Source organism: Ambystoma mexicanum, chromosome 7p (genome assembly GCF_040938575.1).
Source record: "Ambystoma mexicanum isolate Mex_15411 chromosome 7p, UKY_AmexF1_1, whole genome shotgun sequence".
Taxonomy (NCBI): domain Eukaryota; kingdom Metazoa; phylum Chordata; class Amphibia; order Caudata; family Ambystomatidae; genus Ambystoma; species Ambystoma mexicanum.
This window is the reverse complement of record NC_090939.1, coordinates 497,357,367-497,377,477: the sequence shown is the minus strand read 5'-3', so window position 1 is coordinate 497,377,477 and position 20,111 is coordinate 497,357,367. Positions and strand designations below refer to the sequence as shown.

The 20,111-nt window shown below is 44.8% G+C and overlaps 1 protein-coding gene across 3 annotated transcripts in view; it reads left to right on the top strand.

The window, feature by feature from the left end:
- The window catches only part of USP9X (ubiquitin specific peptidase 9 X-linked), a 2,614,063-nt gene that overhangs the window by 2,028,530 nt on the left and 565,422 nt on the right, over nucleotides 1–20,111 (top strand). For all 3 annotated transcript variants that reach the window (XM_069636534.1, XM_069636533.1, XM_069636535.1), the window contains exon 35: nucleotides 16,781–17,531. In XM_069636534.1, the coding sequence (XP_069492635.1) occupies nucleotides 16,781–17,531 (751 nt within the window). The remainder of the gene's footprint in view (nucleotides 1–16,780; nucleotides 17,532–20,111) is intronic.

Genomic DNA, 20,111 nt, shown 5'->3' with positions numbered 1-20,111 from the left:
ACTATGGACTAGGAGTAAATTAGTCACTCTGGTGAGTAACACTTAATTTAGCAGCAACTAATTTTGCTTCCTCTTTAAAATTAGTATAGCATTCTGGTGCTGCTTCTTCGGGCGTACCCACTCCCCACCTTCCTGCGCCTCACCTCAGTCACTTTTTTTCTGCATGGACAGTGTCGGAACTTGCAGCTAGGCGCAGAGACTTTTTGACTTTCCGCTTGCTCCCTGTCATTTTGTTTTTCTATCTTCTTCACATCCCTTCAGTGCCTTGCCTTCCCCGGCGCATGCCGGCTGCTGGAGGATTCACGAGATGTGTGTCTTGCGACCGCTTGCTCCCGGCCTCGGACCCCCGTGCACTCTGTCTTGAGTGCCTAGGGCCCGACCATCGCTGAGACGCGTTTGTGGCTTGCGGCACTATCGGTAACCGGCCATTGAAAAATCGGTTGTCACGTTGGAGGGAGATCTTCCACACTTGTTCTCTGAGTCATATTAAGGGCTTGTTTTGCTTTTTCGGACACGTGTAACAACCTTAGAACTACTCACCCTATTAAACAGACCAAATGTTTGTGGACTCAGGAAGGCAATAATACGCACATAGATCAATGATTGGAATATAATTGGCTCTTTACAGGCACTTTATTCACACAGGTTATAAGCATACAAATAACTGTTGGAATTAATGCAATTGGTTATACATAAGCACACAAAACGAGTATAGTTACAAAGGGTCTACATCACAGTTAGTGCAGTTGTAGGAGAAAACTCAATCTCAGTCATGACAACACTACCCACTCCCAAGGCAGGTAGGCAAAGACATCACACGTTCTAACGGGATCTGGAGCGGGGCGTCCTCCCTCTCAGCGAAACTTAATCACCCGGAGTAACAATTCTGTCTCCTAATCAGGATACCTCTCTTCTTATGGGGGACAAATCCCTGCCCCTCATAGGCTGCAAACTGTCCTTGTCCGAAGGACAGACAGCAAGCATGGGAAGCAAAGAGCGGAAAAAACTCCAGACAGTAGTGGAAAAACCCAGCTTGTCATCCGCACGCGCTTTCCCAGCACCCCTTTTCAATGCACCTGCCCATCTGACTCCCTTCTTGGCTCGTCCTTGAGCGAAAAATACAACTACTATCCTTCATAGTGAGCTCCTCTGTTTCATAACATAATTTCTGATGTTTGTTAATCTGCTTAGAATCACAGGCTGTGCATAGTCCGACATCCAGTGGTCACTGCGGAGTATTGCATTTTGTTTTTCGTAGTGTATGCCTTCTAAACAAGCTCACAAACGGAGACTTTCATTGCGGTTTGGAAGTGAATATCCAAAAGGGCCGCGTACCGGCACCATGTTTGAGCTCCTTTTCACACAGGCATTAAACTCCACCCTTTGGACAATCAACTGCCATAGCCCAATGAAACACAAAATGGTTTCTGAAATTGACTAAACATCCTTACTAGATTGGGAATACAAGAAATACAACACCAAAAAACGCAGCAAAAATACAAATAAAAACATAACGCAATGCTTCCGGAATCCATGAAAACAAGTGATCCCACGAGCTCCCGCCCTGGTCCTGAGTGACTTGGGAATTGTGGTCCTTCAAATTTCCAATGTGCCTTTCACTAGAATGGGAACGTTCGTCCAAATCAAAAAACATCCCTTCAACGGCACTGCAACCCAAATTGTGTTTCAAAAACAAATAATGTATAGCAGCTCTGTTTTGCAAAATAGCCTTCCTGAAATTTCTGTTATCAAGCAACAGTTCCATCAAAGCTTGAGAGGTTTCATTAAGCCCCTTAACTACTACACAGGCTAATCTAATCAAGGATTTAAAGCCCCCAGCAGCTAAACCCCAAACACCCACTAAGGAAAATGTGAGTGCCACAACCTCTGGTTCAGACAACAAATGCACATTAGAATCACAGTCCGGGGACAGGCCAATATGATGAGCAGAACGTGTAGAAAAATGAATAGCAGGCTGCAAGGTAAAACCTCATCAAACTGAGGCGTGTCAAAGCACAAGGGCCACCAGAAATGTTAGCAGGAATACAAGACTAAGGTTAACGCAGGAAAACAGCCAACCTGTAGGAAGGTTCACATGCCGAATATGACTGGCAGTAAAATTACAGAACATATTATTAGACACATCAGTACAAACAGACATAGATCGAGCACATAAACAATTTTAAAAGTCAGTGCCACTCTGTTTATCAGTCAAGTCCAATTGCTGACATTTGCCAATGAGCTGAGGATCACAAGTCATCAAGTAACAAACATCAGCAGGAGCAATATCGTAGGTGACAATAGGGGCCATATTCCTCCATTTTGCGATCAGTGTCTGCACAAGATTTGCAGTACTCATCGACAGAAAGAGCCTCTGACATCTGACTCCTCCACGAGAGAGTCATTATGCAGTACTCCGAAAACTTGCCGCAAGATAGGGGCCGGCGTTGGTACATCATGAACATCAGCCAAGCAAAAGTGCGAGATGTTCAACACATGACGGGCCAAAAAGACCCATACATTCTCAGGCTGCCCGACAATTGCAGCATAGCCATGCCGCACAAAAGTCATGGAGGCCGTGGAAGGGAGCAAAACATCACGCCCATGTCGACAACGTCATCTCCAGGATCCACAATATAACACATTTGATCCGGCATCAGGCAAAGCGGCAATATCAAAGCTGTTAGTCGTCATCCAGATCACTGTATTCCGTTGCACGATGGAGACATTCGCCATCTCTTCTTGTGTGTTCCCTGACCCTCTTGAATGCTCTCCACACAAACCCACAAGCGCAAAAATCATAAAGAGGGTCTGGAGAAAACAAAATCGCAAAAGAAACAAGATATCAGTGAAGTACATCACTCACGTAAATAAAATTTGTCAGCGAGAACATGACTCCATTTTCTCTTTCCTGGTTCCATTACAAGAACAGCTTGGTCTTCACCTACTGCAATTACATCTGCCGGAACCTGCAGACCACTAGGTTTCTCAAACCAAACTTTCGCTCCCGGAACCATTCTGTCTGATGAACCAAAACCTTTATCAACCACGTGTAGTAATCATAGTGGGTGGCTCTCCCTTATTTACCATTGACAACTTTACAGGTACAATAATTAACTGTGCCACCCTATCGTCTTTATGGATAAGTAGCATGTTCTCTCCACTTTTGATTAGGATCACTTTTATCTCTCCTTGATAGTTGGCATCAACAATCCCTCCCAATACCTGGATTCCTCGCAATGCTAATCCAGATCTAGGGCAATTAATCCCATATGTTCTGATGGAATTTGCACCCTATCCCTGTATAAGTAACACTGATTCCTCTGAGTTCAAGTCTAATCACTTCCCTCGCATGTAAATCCACCCCTGCCGATTCTGGTGTTGCTCGATAAGGAGCTAGCTCTCCAGGTGATATTTCCCAGTATATTAATGTTTCAAATGCTCTGTTTGGTTTAATTTGGAAGTCTGGCGTTAACGTGCACATCAATGGGGTCCCACCATTGGTGTTTGGTCTGTTATTGAACACTTGCAATGTGTCTAGGATGCGTTCATGCCACCCTTTTAAGTTACCATCACCAGTTTTTCGCAACTGTTCTTTCAACAAACCATTAATTCGCTCAAGCAATTCAATCCCAAAGCCTCTGGATGATAGGGGACGTGGAAAATCCATTCAACACCCTTTTCCTGACAATAGTCTTGAATCAATTTTCCTGTAAAATGTGACCCATTGTCACTTTGAATTTGTAAAGGTATTCCATAATATACTGCCACTTGGTCTAACAATTTGATAGTGTTGAATTGCGTGGCTCTTTTGCATGTTAGAACCATCAAATATCCTGACTATATGTCCCCAATTGTGCATGCATACTGATATCCTCTGCTAATTGGCATCGGACGCATATAATCGCTCTGCCAAATTTGACCAGGGAAAGTACCTTGTTTTAGTGTACCATGAATGACACGTGGAATAGATCTGTTTCAGATGCCGACACACTGGCCATTGCAAAATTACTGTTTTCACTATTTCTAAAGGAATGCTAATTCCTTGATCTTGTGCCCACCTGATAGTAGCCTTTTCTCCAAGGTGCCCACTTTTCTGGTGTGCTCACTTAACAGTCCCTTCCAGATAATCTTCCTCACATCTCACGTCCATAGCGGAAATGTTGGCGTGTTCATCTGCAACAGAATTGAACCAACGATCGAATGAATCTGTCGCGCAGTGTGCATCTACTTGATACACTTTTACTGTACTATGCCTCAACATTTCAGCTATATCTTGCCACAGTTCTTTTCCCCATACTTCTTTTGCATGGGTCTTCCATCCATTCTCTGCCATGATGGCAGCCACACTGCTAGTCCATTCGCGGGAGATCATGAGTCAGTGTATATATAACAACATCCAGGCGCTTCTTCCATCAATGCCTAATAAATTGCATACAATTCTGCAAATTGACTACTCTTCCTTTTCCCCGATATTGTCAAGATTTTCTTTGTTTTATGATTATATGACACTCCCTTCCAGTATTGCTCCGTTCCTACACATTTAGTTAACCCATTGGTGAACCAAGCATGTTCAGTTTGTTCACTCGTCAAATCCCTGTAAGGTACTCAACATTTTACAGGAGACTCACAAATGTGGGTCCCCTCTGAAGGTTTCAAATCAACCAACGCAACACCAGCTACTTTCTCATGTAATTAGGTAATTCCACCCTTCCCTGTTTTGGCACGATATTGGATGTACCATTTCCATTTAATGATCCTAGCCTCTTGAGCATGTCCTATCCAATGTGTTTTAGGAGAGCTCCATACCCATTGCATTATCGAAATTTACGGTCGTATCAATACATCATGACCCACCGTCATCTGCTCTGTATCCACAAGAGCCCAATAGTATGCCAAGAATTGCTTTTCAAAGGGAGTAGATCGGTCACCAGCTTCGGGCAACTTAGGATTCCAAAATCCCTAAGGAACACGTTTCCTGTCCTGTTTATCCACAAACTCCAATTGGTATAGTTTTCATGTACAGACCCATTCAATTCCTCTTCCCTCTCCCTTAACGGCCATAAATCGAGCACTCTCTGAATAGTATGCTTTGCTAACTAAAATGCTTTCTCTTGCTCCTCTCCCCACTCTAATTCGGATTTCCTATGTGTTACTTTGTGGAGAGGCACTAAATTCTGCCCCAAGTGTGGTATATGTTGTCTCCAGAACCCAAACAACCCTATGAACTGTTGGGCTTGTTCCTTTTTCACAGGTGTAGTAAACTCAAGGATATTTTGTTTAGCCTTCTGCACCATCTCACGATGCCCATTATGCCACTGAATTCCTAGAAAAATCACGTTTTCCGCTGGACCTTGGATTTCTTTTCATTAATTTCCCATCCTCCCTTTCTCAAACCCTCAGTAATGGGGTCTAAGTGCATCTGCACACTCTGCTCATCCTTTCCATGTATCAGAATGTCATCAATGTAGTGCAAAATCTGTACATCATGTTGATATGACACTAAAGAGTCGAAGTGTCCCATAGGAAAACGCTAAGTTATAGTTACCGAGGTTTCCCAGCCTGATGATGGGGAAATATTCACAGCATGTGAATCCATGAAAGATACCAACGCTGGAGAAATGGAGTTATAGGTAAGAAACTACTCCCTTCCTCGCTGGAACTCACAGCCTCTATCGCATTCTTAGCTCCCTAGATCGTTCTTGTTGTGAGTTTGCTGTCCAACGAGCTCTACAATTTCCATTATCTCACCAGTGTTGTTGCTAGTCTTACTCTCTTCTAGCCAGGCGCTGCTCCAAAACGGGTGAATAAAACAGACAAACCTGCCTCAATCATCTTAGTGGCTTTTACAAGGGGTCTCAGTGTCTCTGCCCAGGTCAGATAGTCCTGGAAACTGAAAGGATTCTTGTTTGGATCCCTTCTTTGTTTTTTTTTGTATAAATGCATGACCAGATTTAAATCACAAAGGAACCCATGGCTAACCATTGCATGTCCTGCTCACTCTAAACACTTGTACTCAATTTGAGCTTTTTATTAAAACAAACTGGTCCTGCTCACCTCCGGGATCTGCTTTACATCTCAGAAAGGTCACATTATGATGCTGGAAATGCCTTATGGAAGGGCGGGGCCTCCAAGTCCTTGTTCTACCACTTCTTGTTCCACAAACGTCCAGCCTGGACCTCTGACAGTACACCTTCATGTTTTCCTCTTGGGGAACACCCATGGGCTACCGTTAGAGCACTGATGGGTAGGGGTACAATCCTGTACCCCTAGTATGTTTTTGGGCACATGTGTGTTGCCCACAGAGCAGGGTATGAGCTGGTGGCAGCTACATGCTGACTTGGCAGTGGCTCAGAGGGTCCTCCTTATTTGGGACACTCAGGCCCTGCCATAGGAATCAATGGATTCCTGATAGAAGGCAAGATGGTGCTTGTGGCCTCTTGGTTTATATTGCCTTTTACCTTGTTTCCCCAAAGTCCTGGAGAGCCCTGCCTCTTCCCCCTGACTGACTGTTGGGTGGAAATACCAAATATGGCTTTCGGGCTGCCTCCTGTCAGACTGACTGGAGCCTTGGGTACACCCTAGGAGTGGGACCTGGGTGAATGGAGTCTGAAGTGTACTAATATTCTGTGTTATCGGTGTCTGGTTTCTGTGTGTGATAGTGACTGAGACAGCCCTGACTGAAACTGACATGAATGCAGTGTAGTGTGCTGAAAGGCTGGGTACTGTAAGGAAGGCATGGTACCAAACGGTGAAGACATACAGAAGTGATCATAGTTGAAGTGTGTTTATTGAACTTCAAATGGGTTGGTTAAACGCCTATCTAAACCTAAATCTAAGGATGGGAGCAAGCTACGATCATCAAATAATAACGCAGTCTTGAAGTCCCTGTCAAATATAAGGGCCTATACTAATAAATCTATTGCCAATCCTTCTAAATACAAAAGCGTGTCAGACAATGGTGTATGTAAAAAGAAATGTGTTGAAGAAATATGTCAGAACGGTTGAGCAATTGGCTTCCCTTCCCCATGTTTTCAGCACGGGGCAAGACAGCACTTTCGAGCTTTGCACACACTCTGGCTTCTTGGCCACGAGGATACATTTCAAAGAACAGACATCAGGGCCTTCGGGCAAAGCCTCTTTTCCAATAATAGTCTCTTATTGCAGAGGGTCTGTCATACAAATGAAGTCTCAAAGTTCCATTCCTATCAGGAATTTTACATGCACAAGTTCCCGCTTTCATTGTTCATCATGGGTCTCGCTCCTCAGGTTGAGACCTCCTTTTATCACAATGTTCACACTTGGTCTCCCTCGTTCAGGCTCAGATCCTCTTTTTACCAAAATCGAAGACTTTCGAATGTGCAAGGGGTTTTGCTTAAACCACTGCAGGACCAGTTCAATTCACTTGACACAATTGTTTTCATCAGTCTTCTACTTTACTTTCTCTTGCCGGGGAGGAGAAGTCTGCTGCTGCATTTCTTTGTGTAATCCAAAAGCTGCTGTGTTCTTCCAAGGACTGATCCGGAGAGGACCTGCAAAGGAGATCTCTCCCCGAGCTACGAGGGTCCATCGTGCAAACTGCTACGCTTCATCAGAAGTAGCTTGGAAACCAGTCATGTGTGCCTGCCGTCTCGAGAATGGGTCTTTGTGAGTCCTGAAAGAGTGCCCGGACATCTCGAGTCAAAGAAGTCCATTGGTGTGTCGCGCAGGGTCCGGAGGTGTGTTTGTGACTGCTGGATGCCGTGGCTGTCTATCGCCCAGAAGAGGGGGAACCCTGGCATAGTGCTACTGGACAACTGGAGCTGCGACAGTTCCAAACTGCCTAAGACCATTTCAAGGGACATCCTTGCCATCATCACTGATCACTTTTTCCCCTCCGTAGAGAGTCTAGAGTCGCTGAGTGCAGAGGAAGGTCCGTTGGTGGGTTTCCTGCCACCAGAAGCTAAGACATCCCGGAGATCCATACTTGGTGACGGTCTGTGGTCCACTACATCCACTGGTCGAGTCCAGGTCGCCAGAAGCTGTCCAGGGGTCCGAGATTTGTCTTGGAGCCTGGTCTCCTGAGGCCTCCCACGTACTTTGGGGTAGTCAAACCTTTTTAAAAGCAGAAGGTTATTGAACATTATTGGACTGGACTGTAAAAGAAGAGGTAAGTTACTCCCCAACTTTTCCATTACAGGTTGTCCAGGTGAGGAGGGGAGGTCTTCACACAGGATTATATTTCGAATGGATTGTGTCCTCCCACTTATTCCTCATTTTATGATAATTATCCTTCCAGCTTCAGCTGATTCTGAAATTTTGTTTTTGACAGGGGGCACTGTGTGCCATCTCGTCGATGTCCCTCGAGGGCCTCTGTTCGACTGTCGACATCATCAGTATAAATTGCACATGCCGCGCCCGTTGGCTTCAGTTCCGTTTTTCCGAGCTAGCGCTTCGAAGAATTATGGGGCGTTTCGGTTCTTCGGTTAACTTCGTCAGCTATTTTCAATCAACAAAAATATCTTCCCCGTCGGCTCCATCTTCGCCTAAGACGGGCTTTAAGAAGTGCCAAGACTGTGGATCGAAGATGTCGATCACCGACCCCCACTGCGTATGTTTGTGGTGTCTTGGTACCAGTCACCGTACCTCCGACTGTGGCTCCTGTCAGGCGATGACCGAAATGCCTCTCAGGGAGAGTAAAGGTAAATTGGCAGAGGGGAGGTTGCCTTCGAAGTCTCCTTCACAGAGCTCAAAAAGAAAGACCGATGAGTCGAGGGATTCTCCTCGACGGAAAAGATCCAAAAGATCACGTTCGAGAAGTCGGTCACACCATTCTTCGTAGTCTTCTTCGAAGAAGGCCAAGAAACAGCGTCACAGGTCACCTGTCGATCTGCATCAAGATGACCAAGGGAAGTCAAAGACGAAATCTTCAAAACCGAGCCATAACCCAGTACAGCATTGAGAGAAATCTCGATCCGACGAGAAATCGTCGAGGTCTTTGACAAGTCAGTAATCCAGCCCATCGAGGGTCCTTCTAAAAAGCGTAAGAAGTCGACAACTCCTTCGCTTACACCGCTTAATCTATAAAGATGATGACCCTTCAGATGATAACACCACCATTTGGGTTACAATATGGAAACCCCTAATGTGCCAGAGGATTAAATATCAGAGTCTGGGCTAAAAGACTTGTATGATAACCTCCAGTCGGCCAGTGGTTTAGATACCTCTCCCGAACTGGATTTTGGTAAACCAGATCCTACTGACCACGCTGACTCCTCATATAGGAGGCTGATGAGAAAGGTGATCGTTTTAGGTTGGAGCAGGCGACTCCTTTTGAGCAGGATGACCCAACAGATATTTTCGATTAGGGTCCCAAAAAAGATCCTATTTTGCAATTTCATACTGCTCTACAAAAGTGTCTCAGCAAACTGGGAGAAACCAGCGACTGTGGCTGCAGTGAATATTTTTCTGCTAGAAAATATAGGCCATCCAGCAGTTACCTAGAGTACATCCAACACCAGAAGGTGTGGTGGTTTAAGCTGCTACATCTACTAATTATTCAGCATACCATTCTATCCCTACTGATAAGGACGATAAGAGAATAGATGCATGGGCGAGACAAATATTTACAGCTGGTAGTATGGCATTAAATTCAACTAACGCAACTTGTACCTTATCAAAGTTTACATTTACCCGGTTGGACTTGGTAGCAAGGGCGGCTGACCATATCCCAGAAGGTGAAGAATGAGACGGCTTCCTCGCTATTATCAAGCATGGTAAGGAGGCAATGGGTGAATATCTCCAGTCAGGTTTGGATACTGCAGACAGCATCAGCAGATCCATGGTAACTAGCACTGTGTTGTGCAGGTTTGCGTGGTTGAGGACGTCCGGATTTGCTCCAGATGTGCAGTCTAGACTCCTCAGTAGGCCCTTTGATGGCTCAAGGCTGTTTGGCAGAAAGGCTGATGAGAGTTTGGAAAAGCTGCAGACCGCCAAAGCGGTGGCTAAATCCCTTAGCGCAGCCATTAGACAGCCTCAATACCCCTACTCCGGTTCCTATTCTTGAAGGGATAAATCCTTTCGATTCTTCTGCTCAATTGGAAGAGGACAAGCCAATCAAAGAGGTCAGATGAGATTCCCTCGTGGTGTACGAGGGAGAGGTGCTAAGCCAGCAGCTGCAGTTTTGCCCTCAGCCACAGCTTCAGCTGCCTCATAACCTCTCTGAGGCCTTCACTCACAAAACCCCAGTGGGAGGCAGACTTACTCAGCATTTGAAAGAATAGCGGGGCATTACTTCAGATGCTTGGGCACTGGAAACTGTAGCCCAGGGTTACTGCCTTCCTTTTCAAAAGATGCCTCAGGATCATCCACCAGGGAACAACTCTTTCAAAGTTCCAGATCCTCTCCTTGTGCAGGAAATATTGACCCTCCTAGAGAAAGGTGCTATAGAACCAGTACCTGTGGTGGAAAGGAACCAGGGTAGGTACTCCTCATACTTTTTAATTCCCGAAAAGGGCGGAGGATTGAGACCCATCTTGGACTTCAGCAACTTGAAAAAGTTCCTCGGAAAGGTCAAGTGCAAGATGGTTACCCTTTCCCATATCCTTCAGGCTCTCCAACTCCAAGACTGGAGTGTATCATTGGACCTTCAGATGCTTACTTTCATGCGCCTATCCATCTCAAGCACAGAACGTACCTGAGGTTCGCGGTTGGCTGTTCTCATTATCAGTTTCCAGTTCTGCCATTCGGACTGACCTCTGCCCGATGGTGTTCACCAAGTTAATGGCGGTGGTGGCGGTGGTGGCAGCAAGTTTCAGGAGGGGGGATTCAGGTCTATCCCTACCTGGACTATTGACTGATCAGGGCATGTTCACCCGAAGAAACCCTGGAACATCTCTGCGTAACCTGCCACTCTCTCCACAGACTGCGCTTCTCCCTCAATCCTACATGATACCATATAAAAGACTCAAATTTATTGGAGCAGTCCTTGATGCTTCCTCAGGGAAAGCCTTGTAACATGAGGTGAAAGCTCAACCTAGTCTGCAGATGGTCACCAAGTTCCAGAGTGACAGCATCTTCCGGCATTCGATTTCTTTTTTGGTTGCTCGGTCTCATGGCATCCTGCATTTTTCTGGTGCCAGAGGATCCCTCCAATGTGCTCTCAGGACTCAATGGTCCCACTTCTCAGACAGAATGTCAACCACCTGAATGTTCCAAGCACCAAGTCTCGCAAGACCTTCTGTGGTGGCTTGCAGCAACAACATTCTTAAGGGAGAATATTTTTGGCAACCATGGCCGGAGATAACTGTAGTGACGGACACCTCACTCACAGGGTGGGGAGCCCACGTCAACGAACTGACAATTGGCAGTCCTTTGTCTCCATCAGAGTCCAAACTACACATCAACCTTTTGGAGCTGAAGGCAATCAGACTAGCGGTGAAAACCTTTCTGCCCTCACTACGAGGATAGTAACGACCGACAATACATTGGCCTTGTACTACCTCAACAAGAAAGGAGGCATAGGGTCACTACCACTGTGCGGAGAAGCAATGCAGCTGTGGTTCTGGGCAATTCAAGAAGCAATCTATCAGCAGTTCATCTAGCTGGAGAGGAGAACACGGTGGCGGACGCTCTGAGCAGGCAGAGAGCACAGTCTCCCACGAGTGGGAATCAGCTCAGGAAGTCTTGTCGAAAGATCTTCACCCTTTGGGGAACCCTGCAAGTGAATCTGTTTGCGACAGGTGTCAACCGGAAGTACAAACTGTTCTGCTCCAGGGAATTTCCCCCAATAGGAGCTCTAGGAGACGCGTTCGTAGTGGACTGGGAGCTTCCACTCCTGTACGCGTTCCCTCCAGTCCCCATCATTCCTCATGTGATCAGAAGGTTGAGAAAGTTCGGGAAGTCCATGCTATTATTTGCTCCGGATTGGGCCAGGAGGACTTTGTACCCAGACCTTTTGGACATGTCCATGTGCCCTCCAATGCTTCTTCCACAAAGAGAGGACCTTCTCTCACGAGAGGAGGGTCGGGTCCTCCATCCAGAGGTCAAGACTCTCTCAACCTTCACGCATGGTTTATCAGAAGTTGAGCTACAAGGATTGAGACCTCCCCGATGACGTAATGGAGATCTTGCTTTCGGACAGAATGCCGGCAACACATTTTTTGTACCGCTGCCGTTAGTACATGTTCAGCAATTGGTGCAGGGATAAAAAATGTGGATCCCTTTCTATGTGACACAACTATGGTGCTTTCTTTTTAGTTACATTATGCGAATCTGGGCCACCAGATTGGAACAATAAAAGGTTACTTGGCGGAGCTATCTATTTTCAAGCACTCTTCAGAGGAGGATTCATTTTTCAAATCCCTCCGATTGTTCAATTCCTAAAAGGTCTTACTAATGTATTTCCACCTGTTACGCTCACCTGGTATCCACGGGGACGCCACCCAGCCCTGGTTTGATGATTTGCACTCTCGAATCCTCTCCCGTTCCCTTGGTAAGGCCTCTGATGGGTCTTAATATTGTAAAAGGATGATTCTCCGTCCTGCCTGTCGTGACAGGGGCGCGTAGATGTGGTAGGCGAGCAGCGACCAAGTTACTTAACTGGTGCAAGCCCCCTGTGGGAATCCAGGCCTGCTGCGACTCCGTAGGTTTGCTGCTTTACAGTCTTTATATACAGTTCTTATGTTCCTCTTAGTTCGAATAATAATGTCTTGCTTCTTTCCTTTTTAGGTATGGAAAGGTATTTTGGTGGTGTCATGCAGTTTGAAGATGAGCATGGGCCGTTGGGCGCGGCGCTGTTTCGCCTTTTATATTGCTATCCTGTGTCTTTTCTCTCCTTGCAGGTCGCGATGTTCCTCGCCGAGCGCCGTGATGTTCCAGCAATGATACTGACCAGGAGATGACTACCCAGGTAGGAATTGTGTGGCTTTCTTCGTTCGGGAGGAAACTTGAGTAAACGCTTATTAATGATGTCTGTCTTCCTCCTCTTTCCAGGTTATGGTATTTCAGGATGCATGCGGTGCCGGATGATGGAGTTCGTACATTCAGGTGAGTGGAACTGAATTTGGCGATGGATTGAAGACAGGATACTATTCCAGGTAAGTTTCGTAGTGTTATTTCTCTCTCTGCAGGTCCTTGAATTCAAGTAAGATGGCATCAAAGAACTGAACACAGTGAGCGTTACGCTGCCCACAGCAGAATAACACGAAGCATGTTCTGCTGTTTGGGTGCGGTTTAAATGGTCTCAGGTAGAGTAGTCCAGGTAAAATAGTCACAGGCCTGCCACACCCAAAAGACTAGACCGCATAGCTCAGTTCCTTGTAAGTGAGCTATGTGTGTGCCTCCATTTGGCTGAACCCCCCAAGTTAAATAGTCCCAAGTAAATAGTCCCATTCTAATGTTGGTCTTCATGATGGTTATGAGCCTGGCGCCAGGACTGACTCGAAGAGAGTCTTGGATAAGGTTTTAAGGCCTTTGACCTGCCCCTAACTGGAAGACTGACTTGCCAGTGAGGGCCAGGGTTAAGGGTCATGACAGCACCAGTTCATTCAAAGTCCCTGTATGGTATCTTAACCTGGTGTTAACATTTCTAACATGCATTCCTTTTGAGCCTATACACTCATGCCCATTAAGACTGTTAATCTTGAAAACTGTTTTGCTAATAGCAAGAACGTCAGCCAGCAGGGTAAGCGAGTTGCAGGCACTTTCATGTAAACCCCCACATATGGTTTTCTATAAAGACAAGGTTGTTCTCAGGGTGAAACCTTCTTTTCTACCTAAATTAGTCTCTGACTTCCACTTGTAGCAAAAAATATTTTTGCCAACTTTCTATCCACCTCCTCATCCTGGAAAGGAGGAGGAAAGATTACATAGGCTGGAGCCAAAAAGGGCCCTCTGTTTTTATAAATCCAGAATGGCAAAATTCTGTCAAACTGACCAATTATTATTTGGCTATACAGGCCTTAAATTGGGTTTAGCTGTTACTAAAGAAACCCTATCCAGATGGTTCATCCTGCCTATTGGGGAATGTTACAGATTAGCGGGAAAAGACTTGCCGGAGGGCTTAACAGCACATTCAACAAGGGGCATGGCAACCTCTGCTGCTCTTCAGATAGGTGTCCCAGTCAAAGATATCTGTTCAGCGGCCAATTAGTCGTCTATTCGCACTTTTGTGAAACATTACTGCATAGATTCATCTTCCAGTCATGAAGGAGAATTTGGAAAAGCTGTCCTTCATTCTGTCCATGACAAAATGCAAATTGCTGCAACGTTGTATAACCTATAAACCGGTGATTACCTTACCCATATCAAAGCCGATACACTCAACCTGCCGAAAATCAACTTCCTCCCGATTACATACCTTGTGTATGCTGATGGCATTGTACTGCTGGACAAAAAACCCTCAGGACTTCAAGAGAATCTGCGCATGACAGAAAAATACATGAGTGTGAATGAACTTCAGATCAATGTCAAAAAACCAAAAATAATGACACTAACTAAACATCCAATTACAAACTATCGACATAGGCTCACGAATTTCATCTTGGATAACAAACATTTGGAGGTAGATACCACCTTTTAAATATCTCGGTGTACTAATAAATCAGCAGAAAGCCGAAACAGCTTGGGTGACTTTCCTAGAAGGCAAGATTCTAATGTTAGCCAGACAAGGCGTGATGCTACACAGACGATATGGCAAATTCTCCTTAAAACCAATCATTGTGTTCTATCGTCAAAAGGTCATCCCCATTATTAATTATGGGAGCGACGCAATGATAACTGCAACACAGATAAACTAGCAAACCATTGAAGCCTCCTTTTGGCAGAAGATTTTGAAACTTCCAAACAGTCATCCCATGGCCAGAATACGGTTTGAAGTGGCATTGCAATCTCTCACCTCAATTGTGCTGTGGAAGCAGATGGATCTCTTGCGTAAGCTGATAAATGAAGATACACCGGCAATTCAAATATTGCGAGAGACTCTGCATGCCATGAACAACACCTCGCTGAAGGCATGGAAAGCAGCCCTACTCCAACAAATAACAAATGAAGACATTACTACAGAAATGCACATTAATCGCCCCCAACGTGCCAAGGTAAAGATGCAGCAAAATTATTGGGCAAAAACAGAAGAAAAATCAAGATACAGCATGAATCTGCAATGTCCAACTGACATTTGAGCAATCAATGAACTCTCGCAATACTTGGCACTTTTTCCAGATGCAGCCATCCGCACTGCATTTATGAAAATTCGTCTAAATTCATTTCCGACTAGACAAAGACTAGCCAACATTAGACAAATATCAAAGTCGGAACAATTCTGTTGATTTTGCTTGGACACAGAAACATCCGAAACGCTGAAACACCTAATCATGATATGTCGCCCTTGGCTGCCAAGAGAGCCCTCTTTGTAGATCTATTCAAGATATCTGCTCAACAAGGTGATTCCAGATGGACAAAGATACTAAGAGGACAAGACAAGAAATTAATATTTTGCAACCTCTGAACTTTCCTTGCATGAGAAAACAGACGAAAATGTTTAACCGATCATGAGAAATATTTTTATGAACTCAAATGAAAAGTTTATGTATAAACTATATCATTTTTAATTGAATTTTAATATATATATATATATATATAATAAAATTAGTACTCCCTCCACCAAATTAATACTGCTTTGGGAGTCTATCATAAGATAAGGAATACGTGGGATGAACATCCAACCGATTGAACGTTACCCGGGGTAAGTAACTTGTTCATCTTGTCTAAAGAAAGCATTCTGCCACTGTTAACAACTAAACTGCCTTTATTCCCTATTCTGTGCTGATACACCTCACTTAAGAATTCAACTGCCTATTTACAACTGTTTGCTGTTGGTGTATCTATTACTGAATTTAAGTATTGAGTGGTACCACATAGTGTTTATATTTGACATTGTTTGAATAAGTATTTCAAAGTGTTATTATTTAAATGTGTGTATATATATCACTGAATCTTATTTTATATAAAGAAGCTGTGTTATCACCTATCATAGCGTGTGGACATTCTGTTGTGGGGGATTGGGGACTCGCTGTACTGAAGAAGCTGCCTGCATAACCTCCTGAAAGGTTAAGCCTGGCTGCTCGGCCATTGCTACCAAATTGAGAGCCCTGGCTAGGATGTTCTATGCCTTTACCCTACCATATAGGGGGCAGAAGTACAGATACACCCTCCAGTCTTACACACATACATCCAGAAATGCATTATTTGTGTTCCTGGACATTGTATTGCCAAAGAAAGTAAATATTGTGGAGCATACCTTAAGTGGTTTCACCCTTAGTCTGCATTGCATTACTTAAAGAAAGCGATTAGTCCCCTCCCTTTCCATCTTCAATACCATCTTTGAGTCACTTATTCCAGGTGCACCTAATGCAAACATGTTGACCCTGTTACTCTTCCTCTAGATTATATCCCTTTCTGCATACACTGGATCAAAACTGTCCATCATTTTGTTGCCTTTTTAACTCTGTCTGTGGTTTGTACTGCATCCCAAAAGCTTGGTACTAAAATATTAAAGCAGTGGTTTAAGAAAATTGTCTGATTACTCCTTTTGGCAACTTCAAGTCTACTCGATACTGCTTTGTGTACTACTGCACAATGCTATGCTTGAGACATGAAGGGGATAGAAATGTAGGTAAATTGTGATGCTGGATATGTATGTTAATCTCACCACAAATGACATTCAAACTTTGAATCAAAATAGTGGATGAAATTAATGAAAATTGTCAAATATTTTTTAAACGTTTCTTTCTTTTAATGCTAGGTTGATACAGTGAAGCGTTTGCTCATCAAAAAGTTGCCTCCAGTTCTTGCAATACAGCTCAAAAGATTTGACTATGACTGGGAAAGGGAATGCGCAATCAAGTTCAACGATTATTTTGAATTTCCCCGCGAATTGGATATGGAACCCTACACAGTTGCAGGTGTTGCTAAACTGGAGGGGGATGAGGTAACTCCAGAAAATCAGGTTATACCTAATGAACAAACTGAAAATGAGCAATCTGGAAGCACAAAGTACAGACTTGTTGGTGTGTTAGTGCATAGTGGTCAGGCAAGTGGTGGACATTATTACTCTTACATAATCCAGAGGAATGGTGGCGATGGGGAGAAGAATCGCTGGTATAAATTTGATGATGGTGATGTGACAGAATGTAAAATGGATGACGATGAAGAAATGAAAAATCAGTGCTTCGGTGGAGAGTACATGGGTGAAGTGTTCGATCATATGATGAAGCGCATGTCATACAGACGGCAGAAGCGCTGGTGGAATGCATACATTCTTTTTTATGAAAGAATGGACACTGTGGAAAAAGACCTCGATTTAATAAAATATATTTCTGAGCTTGCTATTGCCACTAAACCCCATCAGATAAAGATGCCAACAGCCATTGAGCGAAGTGTCCGAAAGCAGAACGTGCAATTCATGCACAATCGTATGCAGTACAGCCTAGAATATTTTCAATTTGTAAAAAAGCTGCTAACCTGCAACAGTGTCTACCTGACACCACCTCCAGGTATGTATGGAAACAAATCTTAAATATGTTCACATACTGAAACATTTTGGAATCCTGTGAAAGGTGTCAAACTGTGCATTTCCATTGATACATTTGTGTAATATTTAAACATTCCTTTTTTTATTCCGCAGCCTTGTAGCTGATACACATTTAACGCGATCTCATTTATGATTTTGGTCATCCTGAATCTGACCACATTGAATTGCATTCCCTGTTAATAATTAAAAGAAATAACGCTTAAATGTCTGCCTAATACATGGGGTATACTTTTTGTGGCCACATTGTGCTCAGCAGCCTTCTGTCTCAGGCTTCCTATACCTGTTGAGTGGAGGTGTTGCACAAACCAGATTTCAAAAGATCTGTCTATTTGCGTTTAGAAAAATTTGGCCCATTCAGTAATGTAAAGAACATTTTGTAGATTATGGCGAGACTGTACCCAATATGTTGATTGCAAAACTAAATCAGAGGGACCGGTGCAGCAGTTTTTTTTTTTTTTTAATTAAGAAAAAGTTGGAATGCAGTTTTGCCCATGAATCACTCCTCCCTTTAATGCACCCCTAGCTTTATCCTGCCTCTATTCTTTCTTCCTTTGACCGTGCTAGAAATGGCTGCTCCATGGCTTCTGCTTGCAGTCTTATTTTTTTTTTCCCCTTTCATGTTTTCTTCCAATTGACTTACCATTTTCAGCATGACAAAAGGTTTGGAATTCCAGCAATGCTATTCCATACTCAATCTTTTATCTCGCCAGTGAGGATGAGAAAAACCTATTTTTTTTTTGGAGGGACATAGCCCATCGATATACATGGGCATGTAAGAGGCTTGGCAGGTAACACCCACCAAAAGCATGCGAGTTGAGGTGTGACTATTCCTGATTGTGGTTTTTCTCTATAGCTCACCCACACACCACCTAATTTAGTGTACCTCATTCATGCAGGAATGGACATCAGATGGCAATCCCATATGCAGATGCAGCAACCCACAGTCCCACAGAATTAAGTAGTGCATGAAAGGCCCCTGACACTCACGGTGGTCAGTCCCCTTATTTTGTAGTGATGCACAATAAAATGGTGTCAAACAAGGAACAACTTTCTCCATGCTCTTCACTGCACTAACGTAAGTCAGCCTCTTTGGCATCATCCACCAGAGCCCTAGCTCCCATAATATGAGCAGAGTCGTACTCCTACGTCCCGTCCCTCCATCCTGTATGGGCGTCCCTCACAAGGGACAGGAATGGAACCTCTTTTCCACCAGAAAAATACATTTCCACTTTAAATTTACCAGAGTGCAGTCCTGGGAGCCCTGGCTCAATTTACCCTGCCCTCCGGTGCCACACATCAGTCCCCTTTTCCGTGTCGACAGGAACGGACCGTGACCACCAGCGCTCCTGGATGATGCCTCAAGCATCGTAACTCCACGCGCTTTCCCTAAAATATTCTCTTTTCTTTTTCTTTAGCAGATTTTGGAACACCGTCCATCAGTGCCCTAGTTTGTCCCAAGCGCATGCCGGCTTCGACAGGCTTTAGCAGGTGCCTGTTGTGTGACAGTTCCTTCCCCACAGCAGATCCCCATGCACTTTGTCTCCGGTGCCTTGGTCAAAACCACAAATGGGACAGATGCTTTGCGTGTGACACTCTGGCCCAGGTCGCACATGAGAGCGCGGTTCAACGCGACTCTTTCACAGAACATCAAGGACTACGTCCAGGGGAAGACAAAGAAGGTAGGTTCCTTATTTTCCATAGCACCCTGCAGAGGCGACTCCTTCCCGGGGAGCCCTCTGGCAGCAGGGGTCAATCCGGCCCTTGCACCGACTCTTAGAACACAGAGGCTCACCAGCTACCTGACTCATGGCCGAGGGGGTCCAAGGGCCCTACCGGTTCCACAGCCGAGGGGCCTGTGCACTCTACCACTACCGGGACTCTTCCTGAGGGGCCTTGCCATGATACCGGGTCCTTACTCGATGGGGCGCCTATACGCACGCTAGCACTACCGGCCGGGAGGCCAGGGATGAACAGCTTACCCGATGTACACCTAAGGTGCAGGGCGGGACAGAGCCGGTGCAGACGGGCATGCAGGCTGACCCCAGGAACACGCCAGCTACAAGTTCACGTGCTCAAGGCATGGACAAAATGGCAGCGGCTCGAGACCAGATGGCCCGCCACTCTCGATCCTCAATGACAGGAACCCACACAGGCAGGTGTTAGGGAGAATTCTCTTATAAGGCTAATTTCCCAAACCTAGTGAGTCCCCCAGCAGCTTTGCTGGATTTTTGGGGTTTGTTTTTTTCTCCTGCTAAGAGTGAGACTCTTTTCCTCCCACTCTTAGGCATGATTTGAGGTATGTCTTTGACTTTTTGTGTGCTTATGGGCTATGGTTTTTTTACTCATAGGGTATCATCTGTTTTTGCGTATGTGTTACACAGCACCCTCAGTGCAGTAACACAGGGGTGTCATAGTGACCCCCAAACTTAGACTCCATACCCTGGGACTGACTACTGTCTCCCAGGGCATGTAAAGTCACCATTGACTTTACTAGTCCAAAATTGTGAACAGAACAAGTACAAGCCATCATATTGTGGAAGTA